An 18,280-nucleotide genomic window follows, 5' to 3' on the forward strand; every position below is an offset into this window, starting at 1 on the left:
AATTTGCTCACCCCTGCCGCGTAATCTGACCCTCTACTGCTGCCTAATTCCAGTGGCATGCTTGAATAATAAAAAAGAAGGTTTGGGCCTGGAAAATGTTTATTTTGCCAGGTGGAAATAGCAGTTTACAACTGTGCACACTGGCTGCAATGGCAAATCTGATACATGTTTAAAGGGCTACTTAAGTGGGTGGTACAACATGTGCTTCAGGCCCACTTGTAGCATTTAATTTACAGGCCCTGGGTACATGTAGTACCACTTTATTAGGGATTAATAAGAAAATTATATATGCCTATTGGGGATAAGCCAATGTATCATGTTTTAAGGAGTGAGCACATGCACTTTAGCATTGGTTAGCAGTGGTAAAGTGCAGAGTCTGCAGGTCAACAAAAACGAGATCAGCAAAAATGAAGAAGGAAGGCAAAATGCTTAAGGGAATACCACCCTAAGCCTGATAGGTCTAACAATAACTCAACACGAAAGAGCTACTTTACATTACATAACAAGACAAAGAATAATATCTGCTGTCACTGACATTATGTGAAACAAATCAAAGCTAATCATATTTAACAGCTACATATGTATGAGAAATACCCTCAATATGTTTAGTTTGTGTAAGATTTCAACAAAAGGGATTCTGAATTAAAATTCAAAAGTGTGTTGCATGTGATTCCTACTGTAATCATTCTATGCACAGCACAAATATGTTTTGTTACGCAGCTCCTAGGGGCTTTCACCGCTAGGCATACAGTCGGACTCCAATGGTCTTCTGCAACAATTGTTAGGTGAAATTCTAGGACTAAAAGAACATAAGAGAGGGTTGTGTCTTGTGCCTAAAGGTGTCTTTGAAAATGTAGATGAGGATTGCCCCAAAGGTACTGGCAGTGCTGTGAGTTTCACAGAATGTATAAAAAGTAGTATTTCTTGATCTTCTTCTTGAATATTTTCTTCTCTACGAGTGCCAAGTGATTTTACAATAGGAGCAGCTTGGAGAAGCCAGACTGAAGCAGTAGCTTAAATGTATGCTACATCCAGTAACAACATGTCCACTACATTGAGACAGGAATTGTAAAATTAAGACAATATTCTGGAGGTAAATCTGAACTTAGTACAGTAAACATTCAGGTTGTAGTTTGCTGATGGGAATACTGTAGTTTTCGGCTCTATCAATGACTTTTAGAAATAAGAACACCTTTACCCAACAACTGTTTCCTTCCTTTGTTCGTCTCCCTACTTCATTGTAGAAAGAGACATGCTTGTGGTGGTGCAAATTTGTTCTACAATGCTGTGCAGTAAACTTTAAGCACCAACTCACCAGTCTTTCTTGTGATGTTTTCAAGTCTTCAGAAACTTGCTCCAGAAGTTGCTTTAGTTTATTTCCAATCACATGCACCCTTTCTTCTGCTTCAATATAATCTTCCTTATCAGTTTTAAAAAGCAAGTATTTTGTGATTTCTTGGAGTGAGTTAACTTGAGGCCTTCGCTCCAACAGCTCTTTTTCCAGTTGCTGCAAGTCAAGGCAATTTGAGATAAATATTAAAGGTTGTAGTGTAAATGGCCACTCTGGAAAATAATGGTTAAATTGATGTGCTGAAAATCCATTAAAGAGCAGATAGGAATGTCAGAAACAGCTAGGCACTTACCTTCAATTGAAATGTTAAATCACATACCTTATTTACATCACTACGACCTATAAAATGCTCCTTGTATTCCTAAAAAAGGATTATGTTACTTACCCAGTAAGCATCTGTTCTTGGCGTGTAGATTCAAGTGCTTTGCACACTCCTGCCATCTAGTGTTTGGTGTGGATGTTTGAAAGTTGTTTTTCTTCTAAGAAGTCTTTCCAGTCTCGAGGTAAGGAGACTCCTCCTTTCGGTGATAGTACGCATGAGCATTAACTCCATTGTTAGATTGTTTTCCCGCAAGAGGGTGAGAATGGAGTAAGTGAGTGTAGTACAGTGATGTCCATGCATATGTAATGTAAATAATGAGAACTGCAACAACTACAGATGTCCGGGGAGGTGGGAGGGCGCATGCGAATCTACAGCCCTACATGCCACGAACAGATGCTTAGTGGGTAAGTAACATAATCTGTTGGAGGCATGTGTGCTGTAGATACACATGATTTGAATAGACTATATAGCAGTAATCTCCCAAAGCGGTGGCTAACGAGTAGATGTTGCAGTTGTCTGAATAAATGTCTTTAGGACTGCTTGCCCTACATTGGCTTGTTGGCATGCTAACACATCCACACAATAGTGTTTTGTAAATGTGTGTGGTGTAGACCATGTTGCTGCCTTACAGATGTCAGATATGGGAATGTTACCTAAACAGGCCATAGATGCCCCTATTTTGCAAGTAGACTACACTTTAGGGGGTATAGATAAAGTTCTTTTAGCGTTTGCATAGCAAGTTTGAATGCATTAAACAATCCATCTTGAAATGCCAGATTTTGAGATAGGATTGCCTTTGTGAGGTGGAGCAAATGCAACAAACAGTTGCTGTGTTTTACGAAAATCTTTTGTACTTTCGATATAATACAATAACACTCTTCTGACATTAAGTGTGTGAAGAGCTCATTCTGCTACAGAATCAGGTTGAGGGTAGAACACAGGTAACCCAAGCGATTGGTTAAGATGAGTCAAGATGGGTTGGTGCGAAGAACTACCCTATCTTTAGGAAGCCGAAAGAAGGGTTCTTCTAAGGTTAAGGCCTGAAGCTCACCAACGTGGGCCCATGAGTCTTGTAAGTACAATGTTGAGATTCCATACCGGTGCCAGAGATATTCTGGGTGGTATTACAATTTTTAAGCCTTCCTGGAGGCTTTAATCACAGGAACTTTGAACAAAAGATAAATGCTGTCTGTTTTGCAAATATGCAGCTACTGCTGCAAGGTACAATCAAATAGATGTGTAAGCTCGACTAGTTTGCTGTAGGTGCAGAAGGTAACCAGTAATGTTTTGAACAAAAGTATCTAGAGGATTAATATTGTTGTTATGACAAAAGATAACAAATCATTTCTATTTTGCTGCATAACAAGCTCTGGTAGTGGGATTTCTTGCTTCTTTTAGAATAGTCATACAGTCTGGTGGCGAATGTAAGTATCCAAACTCTATGACTCAGGAGCCAAATCGCTAAGTTGTGCTCCTAGGGGTTTGGGTTACTGATTTCTCAACGATTCTGAGTGAGAAGGGTGGAAATCAGATGCAGCTTTTGATGTGGAACCACTGAGAGTTCCAAGAGTGTGGTGTACCACGGTTGACGGGCCCATGTGGGAGCTACTGAAATTAGTGTGAGCGATATTTGCCTGAGCTTTCGAACCAGAAACAGTAGAAGTGGGAGAGGCGGAAAAGTGTATGCAAATATCCCTGACCAATTGATGCACAGGGCAGTGCCTTTGGAGCGAGGGTGTGGTAACCTGGAGGTGAAGCTTGGGCATTTTGCATTGTCCACTGTGGCGAACAGATCGGATTGTGGAAATCAACATTTTTGAAAGTATGGAAGGAGAACTTGTGGATGAAGTTCCCACTCATGTACTTGCTGCCTTTTTCTGCTGAGAGTCGGCAACTTGATTGCTGACTCCTGGAAGGTGTTCTGCCAGAAGATAATTTTTGTGATGAATTGCCCAGATCCAGATGGTCTGGGAGAGGCGTGACAGCTGTAGAGAGTGTGCCCCCCTGTTTTTGTACATAGTACAAACTTGTCATGTTGTCCGTGCGGACTATGACAACTATACCTATGAGATGAGCCTGAAAAGCTTTCAGCGCTGGAAATACTGCTAGAAGCTCTAGATAGTTGATGTGTAAATGTTTGTGCTTGTTGTCCGAGAGACCCTGAATTGTGTAATTATGGAGATAGGCACCCCAACCAGTGGGAGATAAGTCTACTGTTGGCACGAACAAAGTCAATGAAGGGCCACCCTTTTGATAAATTCTGTTGGTTCCACCACTAAAGAGAGCGATGGGTGCCGCTGTCTACCAACACTAGATCTGTTAATTGACCCTGTGACTGATTCCACTGACGTGCTAAGCATTCCTGTAGAGGACGCATGTATAATCTTGCATGAGGCACCATGATTCCTAACAGTTGCATAAAAGTCCTGGCTGGTAAGGTTTGATCGGCTTGAAACTGTAATAACAGAGTTTGAATATTGCAAATTCTGGCTGCATTGGGAGAGGCTAGAGCCGTGTGAGTGTTGACAATCACTCCCAGGTGCGATTGTATTTCTAAGTGCTGTAGATGAGACCTTTGAGTGCTGACCTAGAAGCCCAATCGGTGGAGTAGGTTTAGCGTGGTCTGAGTACGTTTTAGACACTTCTGGTGTGTGCTGGCTTTGATGAGTCAGTCGTCTAACTATGGGAAGACATGAATTTGTTGTATTCTGAAATGAGCTGCCACTACTGCTAGACATTTGTTAAACGCTCTCGGAGAAGTAGTTACTCCAAATGGGAGTACTTTGAACTGATAGTGTTTGCTTGCTATCAGAAATCTGAGATATTTGCGATGAGCTGGATGGACTGGAATGTGAAAGTATGCGTCTATTAAGTCTAGTGTGGACATAAAATCGTCTTGCTGCAGAAGTGGAAGCATCTGTTGGAGCGTTACCATATGGAAGTGTTCTGACAATATGTACTGGTTTAACACTCTGAGATCCAAAATTGGTCTCAAGGACCCGCGCTTTTTGGGATTAGAAAGAAGAGAGAGTATACCCCTGATCCTTGGTACTGTAATGGAACTGGTTCTAAGGCTCCCTTTTGCAAGGGAGATTGCACCTCTTGTTTGTGTAACTAAGTGGTCTGATGACAGTTTGTGAATGCTGGATAAGGTAACCTCATTTCGCATACTGCTGCGCTGCTGTTCATGCGTTTTACGCTTTTTAAAAACCCCATTTTTCATTTGTTTGTATTAATTTGGATTTTCCCTGTTTTTAAGTGTGTGCTCCCTCCTGGCCATTTACCTGCACTATAAATGTGGATATCACCACTGGTCGAGCGGGTCCGGTCCCGGGAATCTGCTCTGACGCTTGCCATATTGGGAGCGAAGGAGACACTTTTGGGTGCCATTTTTGAGCGTTCTAGCGCTCTTGCAACTGGTGAACCGCCTACTTAAGGCGTCTGTATCTTGGGGGCTTGCCTGGATAAGGTAACCTCATTTTGCATACTGCTGCGCTGCTGTTCATGCGTTTTACGCTTTTAAAAAAACCAGTTTTTCATTTGTTTGTATTAATTTGGATTTTCCCTGTTTTTAAGTGTGTGCTCCCTCCTGGCCATTTACCTGCACTATAATTGTGGATATCACCGCTGGTCGAGCGGGTCCGGTCCCGGGGATCTGCTCTGACGCTCGCCATATTGGGAGCGAAGGAGACACTTTTGGGCGCCATTTTTTGAGCATTCTAGCGCTCTTGCAACTGGTGAACCGCCTACTTAAGGCGCTCTATCTAGCGCGCAGCGGTGACACGCAGCGGGTGCGCCCTCGCTGCGCCTGAGTCGTGCCAGTCTGCGCTCGTCAGCACTAGGAGGCGCTGGGCGCGGCGGCACTCTGTTTTCTCTTTTAGATGGCTATCCAGTACTCTAGGGAAGAGCTTCTTAGACTGCGGAACATCCCCTTCTTCTGTAAGTCTGCTCCTTTACACCCTCTCTGTGGCCCTTATGATTGCTCTTGCGGTAGGCTGTGTCTCCCCATCCCCACTCCTTTACCTGTTTCTATGACACCTCTTTGCTGTGTGGATTCTTGTCCGGATATTTCTGCTCTTCATATACAGCCATCTTCACATTTAAAGATCTGGCATCTCAATGTCAGGTCTTTGCCTAAACACTACCAAAAAATTCATGACTTGCTATCTCAGGAATCCCCTGATATATTCTGCATGACCGAAACTTGCCGGCTGGACGAGGCCACGGCCATTACCAACCTAGCAATTCCCTCGGACTATGCTATCTTTACGCTCAACCGCAATTCCAGAGGAGGAGGTATTGCCATGGCTATAAAATCCTGCTATCCCTGTATCTGGAAACCTATAGATATAGTTGGCTGTGAATCCGCTTTTTTTGCTGCCACTATCAACCATCATTTCACTCTGTCTGGGCTGGTGATATATCGACCGCCAGGCAGTGATGTATTATTTAGGAAAGCGCTTCCTGAGCTTGTTAGCCCCATGGCGCTTGCCTCAGCTAATTTTAGCATCATTGGGGATTTAAATGTCCATTTTGATGCTTCCGATACTCCAGCGATAAGCGGGCATCCTTGCTGATCTAGAGGCTCTTCAGCTATCACAGCTGATTCACCACCCCACACATGAGGGTGGGCACACCTTGGACCCATTGTTTACCATCCTGAGCGTGGTCAAGGTTAGTCCGCCTAGACCTATAACTTGGAGTGATCACCATCTCATCGAGTTTCAGGTCACCACTAAGGACCCTCTGTATAAAACATCTGACAGATCTATTATTAGACGTCCTTGGAAAAAACTTAAACTTGCGGAATTTCATCATTTTCTGGAGTCCTCCCCTTTGGCCCCATCTGATGATGTTGAGTCTGGATATACCCTTTTTTGTGACATGATCACTAAAGCTCTTGACGTCTTGATTCCTGCGACATGGAGTAAGAGCCGCCGATCAGGATCCAGTCCATGGTACAATGACTCCTTACGGCTTTTGAAAGCTACCTGCAGACAAGCAGAGAGAGCATGGCGTAAGACTTATGAGGTGGGATTGAAAACTTTCTATCTTGCCAAAGTCAAATTCTACCATCGAGCCGTTTGCAGGGCCCGTGCAGCGTATTATTCACATGAATTTAATATGAGCCCTAATCCCACAAAGTTGATTTTTAAAGTCTTAAAAGATCTCACTGCTAATAGAGTGTCAGTGCATGAGGTCTGCTCACCATCTCATTGCGATGCTCTCGCAGCCTTCTTTGTCGATAAAGTGACTAATATCTACCGCTCCTTCCCTAATACTACGCTGGCAAGTGTGGAGTTGGGTTCCGCTCCTTGTAACAACTTGACTCTTTCGACACTCTCAGCTCTTTCAGAGGAGGAGTTGGAGAAACTGGCAGCTAAAGTGAAATCTGGATCTCCTGTGGATCCACTTACCCAGCTCAATTTAAGGACTCAGCTGCCTTTTGCCTGCCCCCTATTCGTCATCTTATAAATCTATCCCTCTCTTCGGGTATAGTCCCCTCGAGATGGAAACAAGCATATGTTACCCCCATCCTGAAAAAACCGTCACTGGACCCTCCAAAACTCGAGAATTATCGTCCTATCTCCCTCCTTCCATGGGCTGCGAAGGTGACAGAAGCCCATGTAAACGGCATTCTGTCCAATCATCTTCAGTCTGCTAATATTCTAGACCCTTTGCAGAATGGCTTTCGTGCTGGACACAGCACTGAGACAGCCCTTCTTTCCATGGTTGAACATCTGCGCGCTGTGTTGGATGCTGGTCAAACGGCGGCACTGGTACTTTTAGATCTCAGTGCCGCCTTTGACACTGTTTCCCATGCAATTCTTCTGCAGCGTCTGGGAGAGGCGGGCGTCAAGGGCGTGGCGCTGGATTGGTTTCGATCGTTTCTTTCTGATCGTACCTTCCGGGTCTCTACGCCTCCCTTCGAGTCTAAACCCCATAGCATCGAACAGGGAGTTCCGCAGGGATCGGCATTGAGCCCCACGCTTTTCAATCTTTATGTGCAGCCGCTGGCTGCTGTCGCCAAGCGTTGGGACCTTACAATGGTGTCTTACGCTAACGACACGCAGCTTGCGGTTGCACTTAGTGGGGACTCTGATCCTGCCGCATCTAACTTCCGTGAGGGTCTCAGTGCTGTGGCTGGATGGATGACGGCTAATTGCCTGCAGCTCAATGCTAAAAAAAACGAGGTATTGATTGTGGGCAAACAGAGTAACCTTTGGGGCGATAAGTGGTTGCCAGCCGATCTTGGCTCTACTCCGACCCCGGTTGCTGAGGTGAAAAATCTGGGTGTTTGGCTGGATTCTATGCTCAGTTTTTCCTGTCATACCAAGAAAATAGCTGCGACCTGTTTTGGCTACCTACGGGGGCTTAGACCAGTGCTGAAATTTATTGCCGCTCCGACTCGTCAAACGATTATTCAGGCAGTCATATTGTCTTGGCTCGACTATGCGAGCTCGTTGCTGCTTGGGGCCAATCAAGCTGAAATCACGAGATTGCAGCGCGTTCAGAACGCTGCAGCTAGGGCGTTAGTCGGTCTCCCTAGATTCTGCTCTGCTAGAAGCACTATTACCAAGCTCCATTGGCTGCCTGTGCTTCAGAGGATAGAATTTAAGACTTTATGTCTTACCTTTAAGATATTAAAACTGGCTTCTCCTCAGATATTGGAGCATCTCATTCTTCCTTATACTCCTTCCCGTCTGTTGAGATCTTGTGGACAAAATCTAGATGTAGTCCCTCATTTTCTAAAGAGCAGGTCCGGTGGCCGCTCTTTTAGAGTGCTTGCCCCTAAACTCTGGAACTCTCTTCCTGCCCATGTGCGTGCTCTTGATGACCTTCTGACATTCAGGAAAGCCGTAAAAACCTATATTTTCCCAAACAGTGGTTAACTTCCCTTGTTTTGATTTTCTCTTTCGCTCGGTTTGTGTTGTGTTCTTTTCCAGGCGCAGCGCCGGGACGCCTCTTAGCTGGGGCAGCTGTGCGCTTAAAAATGGAGTTAACATAACATAACAATGCGAGGTGGAATATTTGGGTTGGTGGTAAGCGGCAGGCAATAACCATGTCAGATAAGATCGATCACCCATTTGTCAAATGGGGAAAAACTGTTGAAGTCTTCGCCCGACAGGTGTCAAATAATCGGAGGGAATGCGGGCAAGTCACTGTTTGTTGGGAGAAGGGGAGTTACGTGCTGTGGCACGTCTACCCCTACCTTTGGAATTGTTTCCTCTATACCCACCTCTATAAAAACCACTAGAGGGAGAGGATTTGGTGTTGCCTTTATAAGAGGAAGCATTTGGGTCTGAGGATGTGGTTTTAGACCCTCCTCTGTAAAAGGAGCAGCAAAAGGAGCCTCTATTTGGTGGGGACTGGAGCGCTCCCATGGACTTTGCCACTTCTGTGTCTTTCTTCATTTTTTCTAAAGTCTGATTGAATTCAGGACCAAACAGGTGTTGCGTGTCAAAAGGGGTGTTTAAAATGGATTGCTCAACTTCAGGTTTAAACCCCGAAATCCTAAGCCATGCATGTCTTCTGAGGCAAATGCTGGTATTTATCTCCCTAGCAGCGGTGTCAGCAGCATCTAGAGCACATCTGACCGAAGAGTTAGAAATAAGTTTGCCCTTCTGAACTAACTCTCGTGCTTTGCTTTTGTGTTTGTATGGGAGATATTGGAGCAGTTGCTCCATCTCATCCCAGTGTGCCCTGTTGTACCTAGCTAGTTGACCCTGTGTGTTTGCGACACGCCAGTGGTTAGCGGCTTGAGCAGCCACTCATTTCCCCGAGGCATCTATATGCTTAGATTCCTTGTCTGAGGGAGGAGCATTACCAGAGATTTGTGAATTAGGTCTTTTGCGAGCATTGGACACCAGTAGGTAGTCGAGAGGTAATTGCCCTTTTATAAACACAGGAACAGATGGAGATGGATTCTATTTTTTATCGATTCTGGGAGTTAAAATATGTGCTCATACAGGGTCTTTGAAGAAGTCCTCTGCATGCCTCATCATGCCCTTTAGCATAGGGAGTGTTTGACTTGACCTATGTGGACCCAAGTTCTTTCAAATAAAAAGTCATCTTCTAAGGACTCTTTATGTAAGGCCACCCCAAGATACTATGCTGTTCTAGCAATAAGTTCTTGATAAGCCACATTATTGTCCGGTGGTGATGGCTTTGCAGGATAAAGGTGTGGGTCAGTATCCAATGGAGGGTCAATAGTGTAATCATTCCATGGGAATACAGGGAAATGATCTTCATCAATATCCCCCCTTCAGGCTGTGTGTGTGGAGATCCCGGAGCTGTTATGTGTAAAGGATCTAGAATTGGTAAATGTGGAGAAGATGGTGGAGGGAATTGCAGGGCAAGATAAGCAGGGCTGGTAGCCATGTCCTTTTTCTTGTTCAGAGGGATATTATATGCAGGGTCCTCTGAAGGAGGTTTGCGTTTGGCTGGTGTTTTAGCAGAAATATGTCCTGTATCAAGATTTATATTAATCTTCTTTGGTTTAGGTTCCAATTTCATTTAAGAAGGTCTAAAATTTGTTCGGGAGACTCAGAGAGGCTGCCTTTCGATTTTGGCGGCGAGATAGATTTGCTTTTGGGAGTGGAAGGTTTCGGCTCCGAAGCATATTTTTGTTCTGAAGCAGAGGGTTTCTGCTCCGAACCAGAGCAGGCCCTTTGAATTGGAGGTTGACTCGGTCCCGAGGCGGAAGGCTTGACGATTTGTTTCGGTGCCGAGCCAATAGGTGGGGCGTCGGAAAAATTGTAGCGGTGCCGACCTTGGCCCAAAGGCAGAGGTGGTGCCGTAGCCTTATGTTTTTTGGAAAAGGTTTTGGGGGCAAGGGGTCTTTAGTACTCATGGCACCCTGTCCCGGAGGCAAGTCTTCAGACTCTGAATCTATCCCGAGTTCAGAATCCAACTCTGGAATGGAGAAGGCCTCTTCTTCTTCTTCTGCAAATGTTTTGACCTCATCCTGCTTGGGTTCTTCCACGAACATATCCGGAGCGTGTTGAATGCTTTGGTGTTGCATTTCTTGTCGTCGAGCCCGACAATCGAGTAGAGTGTTCTTGGACTGAAATGATTTACAGGCATCGCAATCCTCGTCTCGTGCTCTGGAGAGAGACACAAGTTACAAACAATGGCCGAAGTCTCTCAATGCTTGCACTTGTCTGGCACGTAGCTTGGCAGATGAAGATGAAGCGCATATATTCTTCTTCTGCCCAAGCTATCGTAGCCCACGCCGGAAATTGATTATTCCAGTATGTAAAAATCTGAAGGTCACAAAATATATAGTGGCCCTAGGAATACTCAGGAGCGACACAACACCGGTAATAGCTATTGCTACGAGCACATTTCTACAGGCGGCATGGTACAAACGTGGTAGATTATTGCCTGTGCCCCCAAGCGATTTGGTCTTTTAATGTTTTTCTCATATTTTAACATTGATTTTATATATATATTGCTGAAGATAGTCTTTAAAGCTTTTTTTATTTATGTTTTTAAGTATCCATTGCTCAATTTTGCACATAGTCTTGTCTGATTTTTGTCTCCGACCGGCGTATGAAAAATGTTTAAAGAAAATGGAATTCCAAATGGTGCTGACTCTTTTACAATGAACTGTGCTGTAACATCTTTTATATTGGTTTTATGAAATATTGTTTACAATGTTTATGCACATGTGCACTTTGATGGTACTTGGATACCGAATAAAGTTCATTTACTACTACTACTACAAACTTGATGTAGGTTGGTGCGAGGGTACTTGGAACAGCACCGAGGACAGAATTGGAACAGAGTTCATTCCGTTGGCAGAAGGGTGAAATGACGTATCTTGGCCCAATGGTCACTTCAGATGTTTCCGATGATAAGAGTGTTTTTCGAACAATTGAATAACCGGAGAAGAGGGAAACACATACAAGAACAATACAGATGAGGGTAGAGTGGATTGAGCACCAAAGGAAACCTGAAGAATGGTTTCGAAGCGTAGCACAGCAATTCACGTCCAAACCCAATGGCGGAAAAAACTATCTAACAATGGAGTCAATGTCCATGTGCACTATCACCGAAAGGAAGAGTCACCTTACCTTGTAAATGGAAAGATTTCTTCGAAGAAAAAAAACTCTCAAACATCCGGACACAACACTAGATAGCAGGAGTATGCAAACCGTGTGTATCTACAGCACACATGCCTCGAACATAAATAATTCCTTAACTAACTTCAAACAGCTTATAGTTAGTATCATCTTTCAAAAGTATAGCTACATACTAGCGCTCTCCAAAGAATTTATTTTAAATAACATCTAGCTTTTCCAAGAAGCAAAATAAAATTCATTGTGACAGACAGGTACAAATGCAATTTGATGAATCTCAAAACACATGTCCATCCACCACAGTAATGGATATTGTAAGCAGAAGTCAATCCTCTTCAGCCAACCCTCTACAATCCAGAGGACTATCTACTTCAAGCATTCTTATATCCAAGATGGGTGAGGGCTTAATAAACTTCATCAGAGCTATGCAACAAAACCATGTGATGGGACCACATGAAATCACATGAAACAATCCTGAAACCTTATAAATTTTCAAAATGGTGTGAAGAGTAGCACCACTTTAGAACTTGGGTTGCTGAAAGTAAAAAACATAGCAGCTTGCTGCACCATATCAACATCCACCTTACTGTAGATTCACAACACTTGTGATTCTTAGGGACAATCCTTCAAAAGAATTGATCTGCCCACTTTCCGTAGAAGCAACTTAACATTTACTTTCTGAAGATCAAGCTCTGGGCTTCAAGGATCAATAATCCCAGCTAATTCTAAAGTTTTTTGCTGAGAAATAGTTCAAGTTAAAAAAGTGAATAAAATAGAAAAGTGTTCCAAAAAATCTATCTGAAAACACTGATGGTTTAAAAAGAAATTCAATTAGAAGACGTAAGAACCAAACCCAGCAGATGAAGAGCCGAGTCAGTAGCCTTCAAGAGCCTTTGCATTTGGCTGACATCAAGCATGATGCTTGCGGCAGCCAGGTGAGGGACATCAACCAAGGGCCACATGTATGTACGTGAAAGATTGTGCGTTCCTAATTGCAATTCCATGCAAATCGCAATTAGGAAATTGCAATTTCAAATGTACAAAGCTGTATTAAGTTCCATTTGCGATTCCCAGTGGGTCGCATATGGACCTGCCTCATTAATATTCATGAGGCATGCTGCAATTTGCGACCCATTGGAAATTGCTAAACACACAGGGATGGTGGCCTGCTGGGGACAGCAGACCACAATGTCTGAGTCTGCTTTTCAATAAAGCAACGTTTTTTAAAAAAAATGCAGCCCGTTTTCCTAAAAGGAAAATGGGATGCATTTCAAAAAAGAAAATAAATCGTTTCAGTTTTATTTTTTTAAGCGTAGGCAGTGGTCCACGGAAAAAATATTTTCCCATGAATTCATAAAGGAGAAGGCGTTCCCGTTTGTGAATGCATTGAAAATGGTGCAAATTGGTGTAAAAGAGTGTTTTGGGACCGAATTTCAGTTGCAAAACATGCATACACAGGACTGCAAGTCGCTATTGGGAAGGGACACTCTGACCACGCCCCTTCCTAATACTAAATCGTACCCATTTTGCGATTTGGTAATAGGTTACTGATTTGCAAAGTAGGGTTTCGTAAATAGGAAAATGCTTTTTATGGATCGCAAACGGCCCGATTCTGCGGATTTGGCATTTGTGACCATAAATAAGCTATGTACATGTGGCCCTGTTTCCTGAAAACCAGAACTGAAACATGTAGTGCAAATGTAAAAATGAATTCACAAAAGTATAGCCAAGCATTAAGACTAAGGGACAAGTTGAAATGGACTATGAATCTTCAAATTTCGATTCCTTGGTCATGGCTGCTCTTGATATTGTTGCTTTTGGAAATATTTCTTGTCAACATTTGAGGGCTTTTTTTGCAGTAGTTCCTGCACTTTTTGCCCCCTTTTGCTGATTTTCGTCTCGGACTGTGCACTACGGCCTGCTAACCAGACCTCAGAGCCAGTGCTCCTCCCTTAAAACAAAGTGATATCTGACTGTTCTACAATTGGCAAAGACCTTTGGTACCCCTGTAAGTCCCTAGTAAATACTACCCCTGTTCCCGAGGGTATGAGTATTAAAGAAGGTGCCTAAGGGCTGCAGCACATCTTATGCCACCCTAAAGGACACACACACAAATTCCACAAAGACTGCCATTGCAGACTGCATAACATGGTGAAAACCATATTCAAAAACATTACATGGCACACTGCTATGTACCATGCCAACTACATTGCATGGGTTATATGTAAGTCACCCCTACAGCAGGCCTTGGAGCCCTAAGGCAGGATGCATAATAGCATATGTGAGGACTTGTCTGCATGAGCAGAGATGCCCCTGTAATGTCTAGTTCCATTGCTGGATATTACAAGTGAGCAGGGAGGCCATCTTAATTTATGGACTGGGCAATGTTGAAAACGAGTTTCGCAGCTACATAATGGCTTCGCTGAAACCTATGGTGTTTGGTATCAAATACCTTTAATTAATAAACCCACACTGATGCCTGTGATGGATTTATTAATACATGCACTCAGAGGGTACCTTAGAGGTACACCCTGAACCCTACTAGTCTTCTAATGTGCTGGCTAACTGTTCCTAACCAGCCTGCCACCACAGAAACGTTTCTGACCCCCAGGAGGAGAGAGCCCCGCTCTCAGAGGTCAGGAACAATGTCTGCTCTGGCAGTAGGTGTAAATTAACATGCCAAAGCAGGGAGCTTTAAAGAGCCTATTGGCTCTCCATTTAAAGAGCCTGGCTTCCCCATACATGGAGGATGCCACCCCCTACCCTGAGGCCCATTTAGCACCAGGCTGGACAAACCTGTAGGGTGGGCAGCTTGAAGTGAAAAAGACAAGAATTCCACCATCTTGTGCGGGGTGGAATAAGGAACTCTGGGACAAAATGGTCATCTGGGGGCGGGGGGGTATAGTGACCCCAGGAGATAGGTAGCCCATTGGCTACTACCTTTCACTTCTCTTAACGTGCCTAAATTGAGAATTTAGGGGGCCCCCTGGCACCAGGAAATTTGATTTAACTACTGGGAACCGAGGAAGAAAGAAAAAGGACCGAAGAGATTGTGAACTGAAGACCTGCACCAACGACTGCTGCAAAACACTGCAGGTGGCTTGCTCCTCGACCATTGCAGGACCATTTTTGCTAAATGATGGACACCCTCCCCAAAACCCTTGGAGGACTACCCAGTCCATTAACAACTGGAGCAGCGCAACAGGAGAAAGCTCTTACGACTCCAGGAGGTAAGAACAGTTGCCTCACCAAGTTTGGAAACACCAGAAATTCCAGGAGCCGCCCAGCACCAATACCCTGAGTACAGGAGTACAGGAGCAGTTGCAGCAACCAAGGGTTGTTGGTGGTCCAGTCTGGACTCCAACAGCACCAAACAAGACCTACTGTTGAGGGACATCAGGATTCACCAGGCCAGCACAGAGAGTGGTTCTGCTCCCCTCTTCACTAGGTCCCCAAGACACAAAGTGAGCTTCTGACCGACTGCAACCCGATGCCTCACATCACCTCTACATCCCCACTCCACAGCCCAAATCCGAGGGAGGCAAAGGTGCCAACATGGTTCTGAGACCCTTAGGAGCTGAGCCCATCATTGGGCTGACTGGTCCACCAGTCGCCGCCTGCAGTCTATTTCAGCAGGAACCTAGAACAGCGAGAGTCTACAGCGATGCTACCCCGATGAACAAAGCCCTACTGCACCCGAGCCCCCAGCCTGAGTAGACCGACAGTGTACCTGCATGCCCAAAAACCTCAAGACTTGAGCCCCATCTGTAGATTCTACCTGAGTGCCCCCCCCCCAGTCTCTGCTTGCAGCCTCTTTTCAACAGGACCATTTCCCACTGACTTAAACAGGGCACCCGATGCGGAAAAGCACCTCTGCACCTGGAATCTTCAGGGTCGACAGAGGTGCCCTGTTGGTGCTGCCTTTGGACCTTGTCCCATACTTACCTTGAGTCCTGAAGAACAGTCCTGAAAGTAATTGCTAAGTGACCAGTATGTTTTCCCCCAAGGGTTAACGTTGCTTTAAAGATACAACAACAGTGCATTTTTTAAGTCTTGAAAAACCACTATCTTTAAAAGTACTTACCCGGTTATGATGATCTTGGTGTCTAAATTCGTATGAAAATGTGTGCTATTTTTATAAAGTGGTGTTGGATTCCTTTATTGAGTGTGTGCCTCATTTACTGACTCTGTGTGTGCAATAAATGCTTAACACTATCCTCTGATAAGCCTAAACTGCTCGTCCACACTACCACAAAAGAGAGCATTTGGGATTATTAGTTTAACCCCTGTAAAACAGTAAGAAATGCCTGGACTCTCTGCATAGTGTACCTCTTTTAAATCAATGACACCAGACACTGACAGTAATCAAAAATGAAAAGGGTCTTTAGGGTGGCATGAATATGGTTAAGCAGGTATGCCTTAGTTGCGACAATATCAGGGGATGGGATACAGACATTGTTTTTGTGTATTTTCAGTTAACATATGCCTGATTAAAAGACTGCTGGGTGTATCAACATCAGAAAAGGTTTTTGCAGCCGTAATGTGCACTGTCCAGTTCACTAGGTGGCTCAAAATCTTATATCTCCAATTCTAAACATCCTTTGTGAGTCATTCTACATTGAATCCAAGTCCTACAGACTAGGCACGAAAACACAAATATCATCTGCATTTAAGATAGGACAGACCCCTCCAATCTCCGCCTTCAAAACCTATTACAAGACAGCAATTATCCACCTCCTAAATTCTCATTTTTTCACACTTTAGGATCTTTAGGAGTGCCTGTTGCATTCCTAAATGTCTCTGGTAGGAGGTTTTTCAAGCGCCCACACAAGACTTTTTCAATGAAAAAAATCCTATGATGTTCTTATAAGGTCCCCACCTATCCTTCTTGTGCTCTAGTCCCTTAGTGCCAACCTTGGATCTTCTTTTCTGTAAAAATAATCTTACCTCAAAGGTTGAACCCACACACTGTAGATAGTGATTACAATAATGACATTTTTAGATGGGTGGAGGCTGTTTCATATCTCCACTGCCATGCAAACAACACCTGTAACTCACCCGTAACTCTCTGTGGCATTCCAGCACTGTATGCGGATCAGCATTTGGGTCCAGAATTTGGGACCTGTGCCTTCTGTTTTCAGCACTTTCCAACCACAATAGAAAAGAATGGCTTGTTTCATGAAAATCCTATATAATAAAAATAAATAAAAAACAGGTTTAGAAATGCCCAATTAGAGAAAGAAACAAGTTGTACTCTACTTTACTGTTGTAAATGAAATTAATAACAAAGCTACTAAAATGAATCCAGATTGAAGAAAAAGAGGACTTCTATGCTGAACCACTGGCAACTAATCTGTTTATATATATGACTCAACATCATTATTAAAGAAAGAAATCAATAAATACCTGCTTTACCAAAGTATTATAATGTTAAATTAAAAAAAATGTTTTACACATTTTGCAAGATGATTTTTTCACAAAAATAAAATGCTTTTTGGACTTCTTTGTGTTTCTTAATTTATTTGTCTACATAGTCCTTCAGTTCCCACAGAAGAAATCTATTTCCAATTGTAGGTACCACTTCAATTTTACAGCCTCAACTACATTATATAGTACCAGTTCACACAGAATGACTATGAGGCCAAGTAAGAAATATCCACAGCATCTAACACTTAGACCAATGCATTTTACCTTCAACATTACGTTTTGTGTTGGGCAAATCTAACATGCCTGAAGGGTATATGAGATGTTCAGTGCATCTGGAAGATGCTCAAGTCTTAAAGTCAATTCACACCTGAACACCTTTTTTTAGTGGCTACAAGAAAAGTTCTGCGGTGAACTTTGAGATGCTACAGGCATCTCTTAATTATGTTCAGAGAATTCCAGACTCATAATATCAAATCTTATATTCCCTGGAACTGGGCAGTGTTGACAGAGTCTGTGTCACAGAGTTTGCAAGGAGAAATAAGATAAACAACAGTTCACTGTGTCTGGCCATGGAGCTATGTTCAATGTCGTCATGAAGATATCACCTTCTTTCTTCGATTGGTACGAGCATAAGAATTTTAAATGTTATATATCTATTTTGGAAATGTTCAAATCAAAACAGCCTTTCTTTGCATCAGTACCCTTTGAACGTCCAAAACCATCTTCCTACTTCTGGAGTACTGCTTCCACAACTGTAATGTTTACAACGTCCATCTTAGAGTACCTTGTACACTTGTCTATTAGGAACAGGAGGTAAATGCCCATTAGTATTGTAAAGAAATAATCACTTTTGTTCCGTTATTGCTGATTTCCTTTTACTTGAGGGAGTCTGATGTGGTCTGATTGACAAGTGGCCTGGTACATTGTAGGGCAGAATTACAGCCTGGAACAAGATGTATTTCTCTACCGTTTTTCCACTGCATCACTCAAAACCAGAAATCAAAAAGAGCATTAGCCTTCAGTAACTTTGTATCTCTCCTGCAATTGTAACCATGTACCTGAATTAACTGCACATGACCTCTATTAGGAGTCTCC

At 43.4% G+C, this 18,280-nt stretch overlaps 1 protein-coding gene across 1 annotated transcript in view; it reads right to left on the reverse strand.

Annotated features, from left to right (window-relative positions):
• The window catches only part of SYNE2 (spectrin repeat containing nuclear envelope protein 2), a 1,843,566-nt gene that overhangs the window by 51,721 nt on the left and 1,773,565 nt on the right, over positions 1-18,280 (reverse strand). The window contains exons 145-146 of the mRNA XM_078660317.1: positions 16,817-16,945; positions 1,316-1,507 (exon numbers count right to left, since the gene is read on the reverse strand). Of these exons, the coding sequence (XP_078516443.1) occupies positions 1,316-1,507; positions 16,817-16,945 (321 nt within the window). The remainder of the gene's footprint in view (positions 1-1,315; positions 1,508-16,816; positions 16,946-18,280) is intronic.

This window comes from Lissotriton helveticus, chromosome 9 (assembly GCF_964261635.1).
Source record: "Lissotriton helveticus chromosome 9, aLisHel1.1, whole genome shotgun sequence".
Lineage (NCBI taxonomy): Eukaryota > Metazoa > Chordata > Amphibia > Caudata > Salamandridae > Lissotriton > Lissotriton helveticus.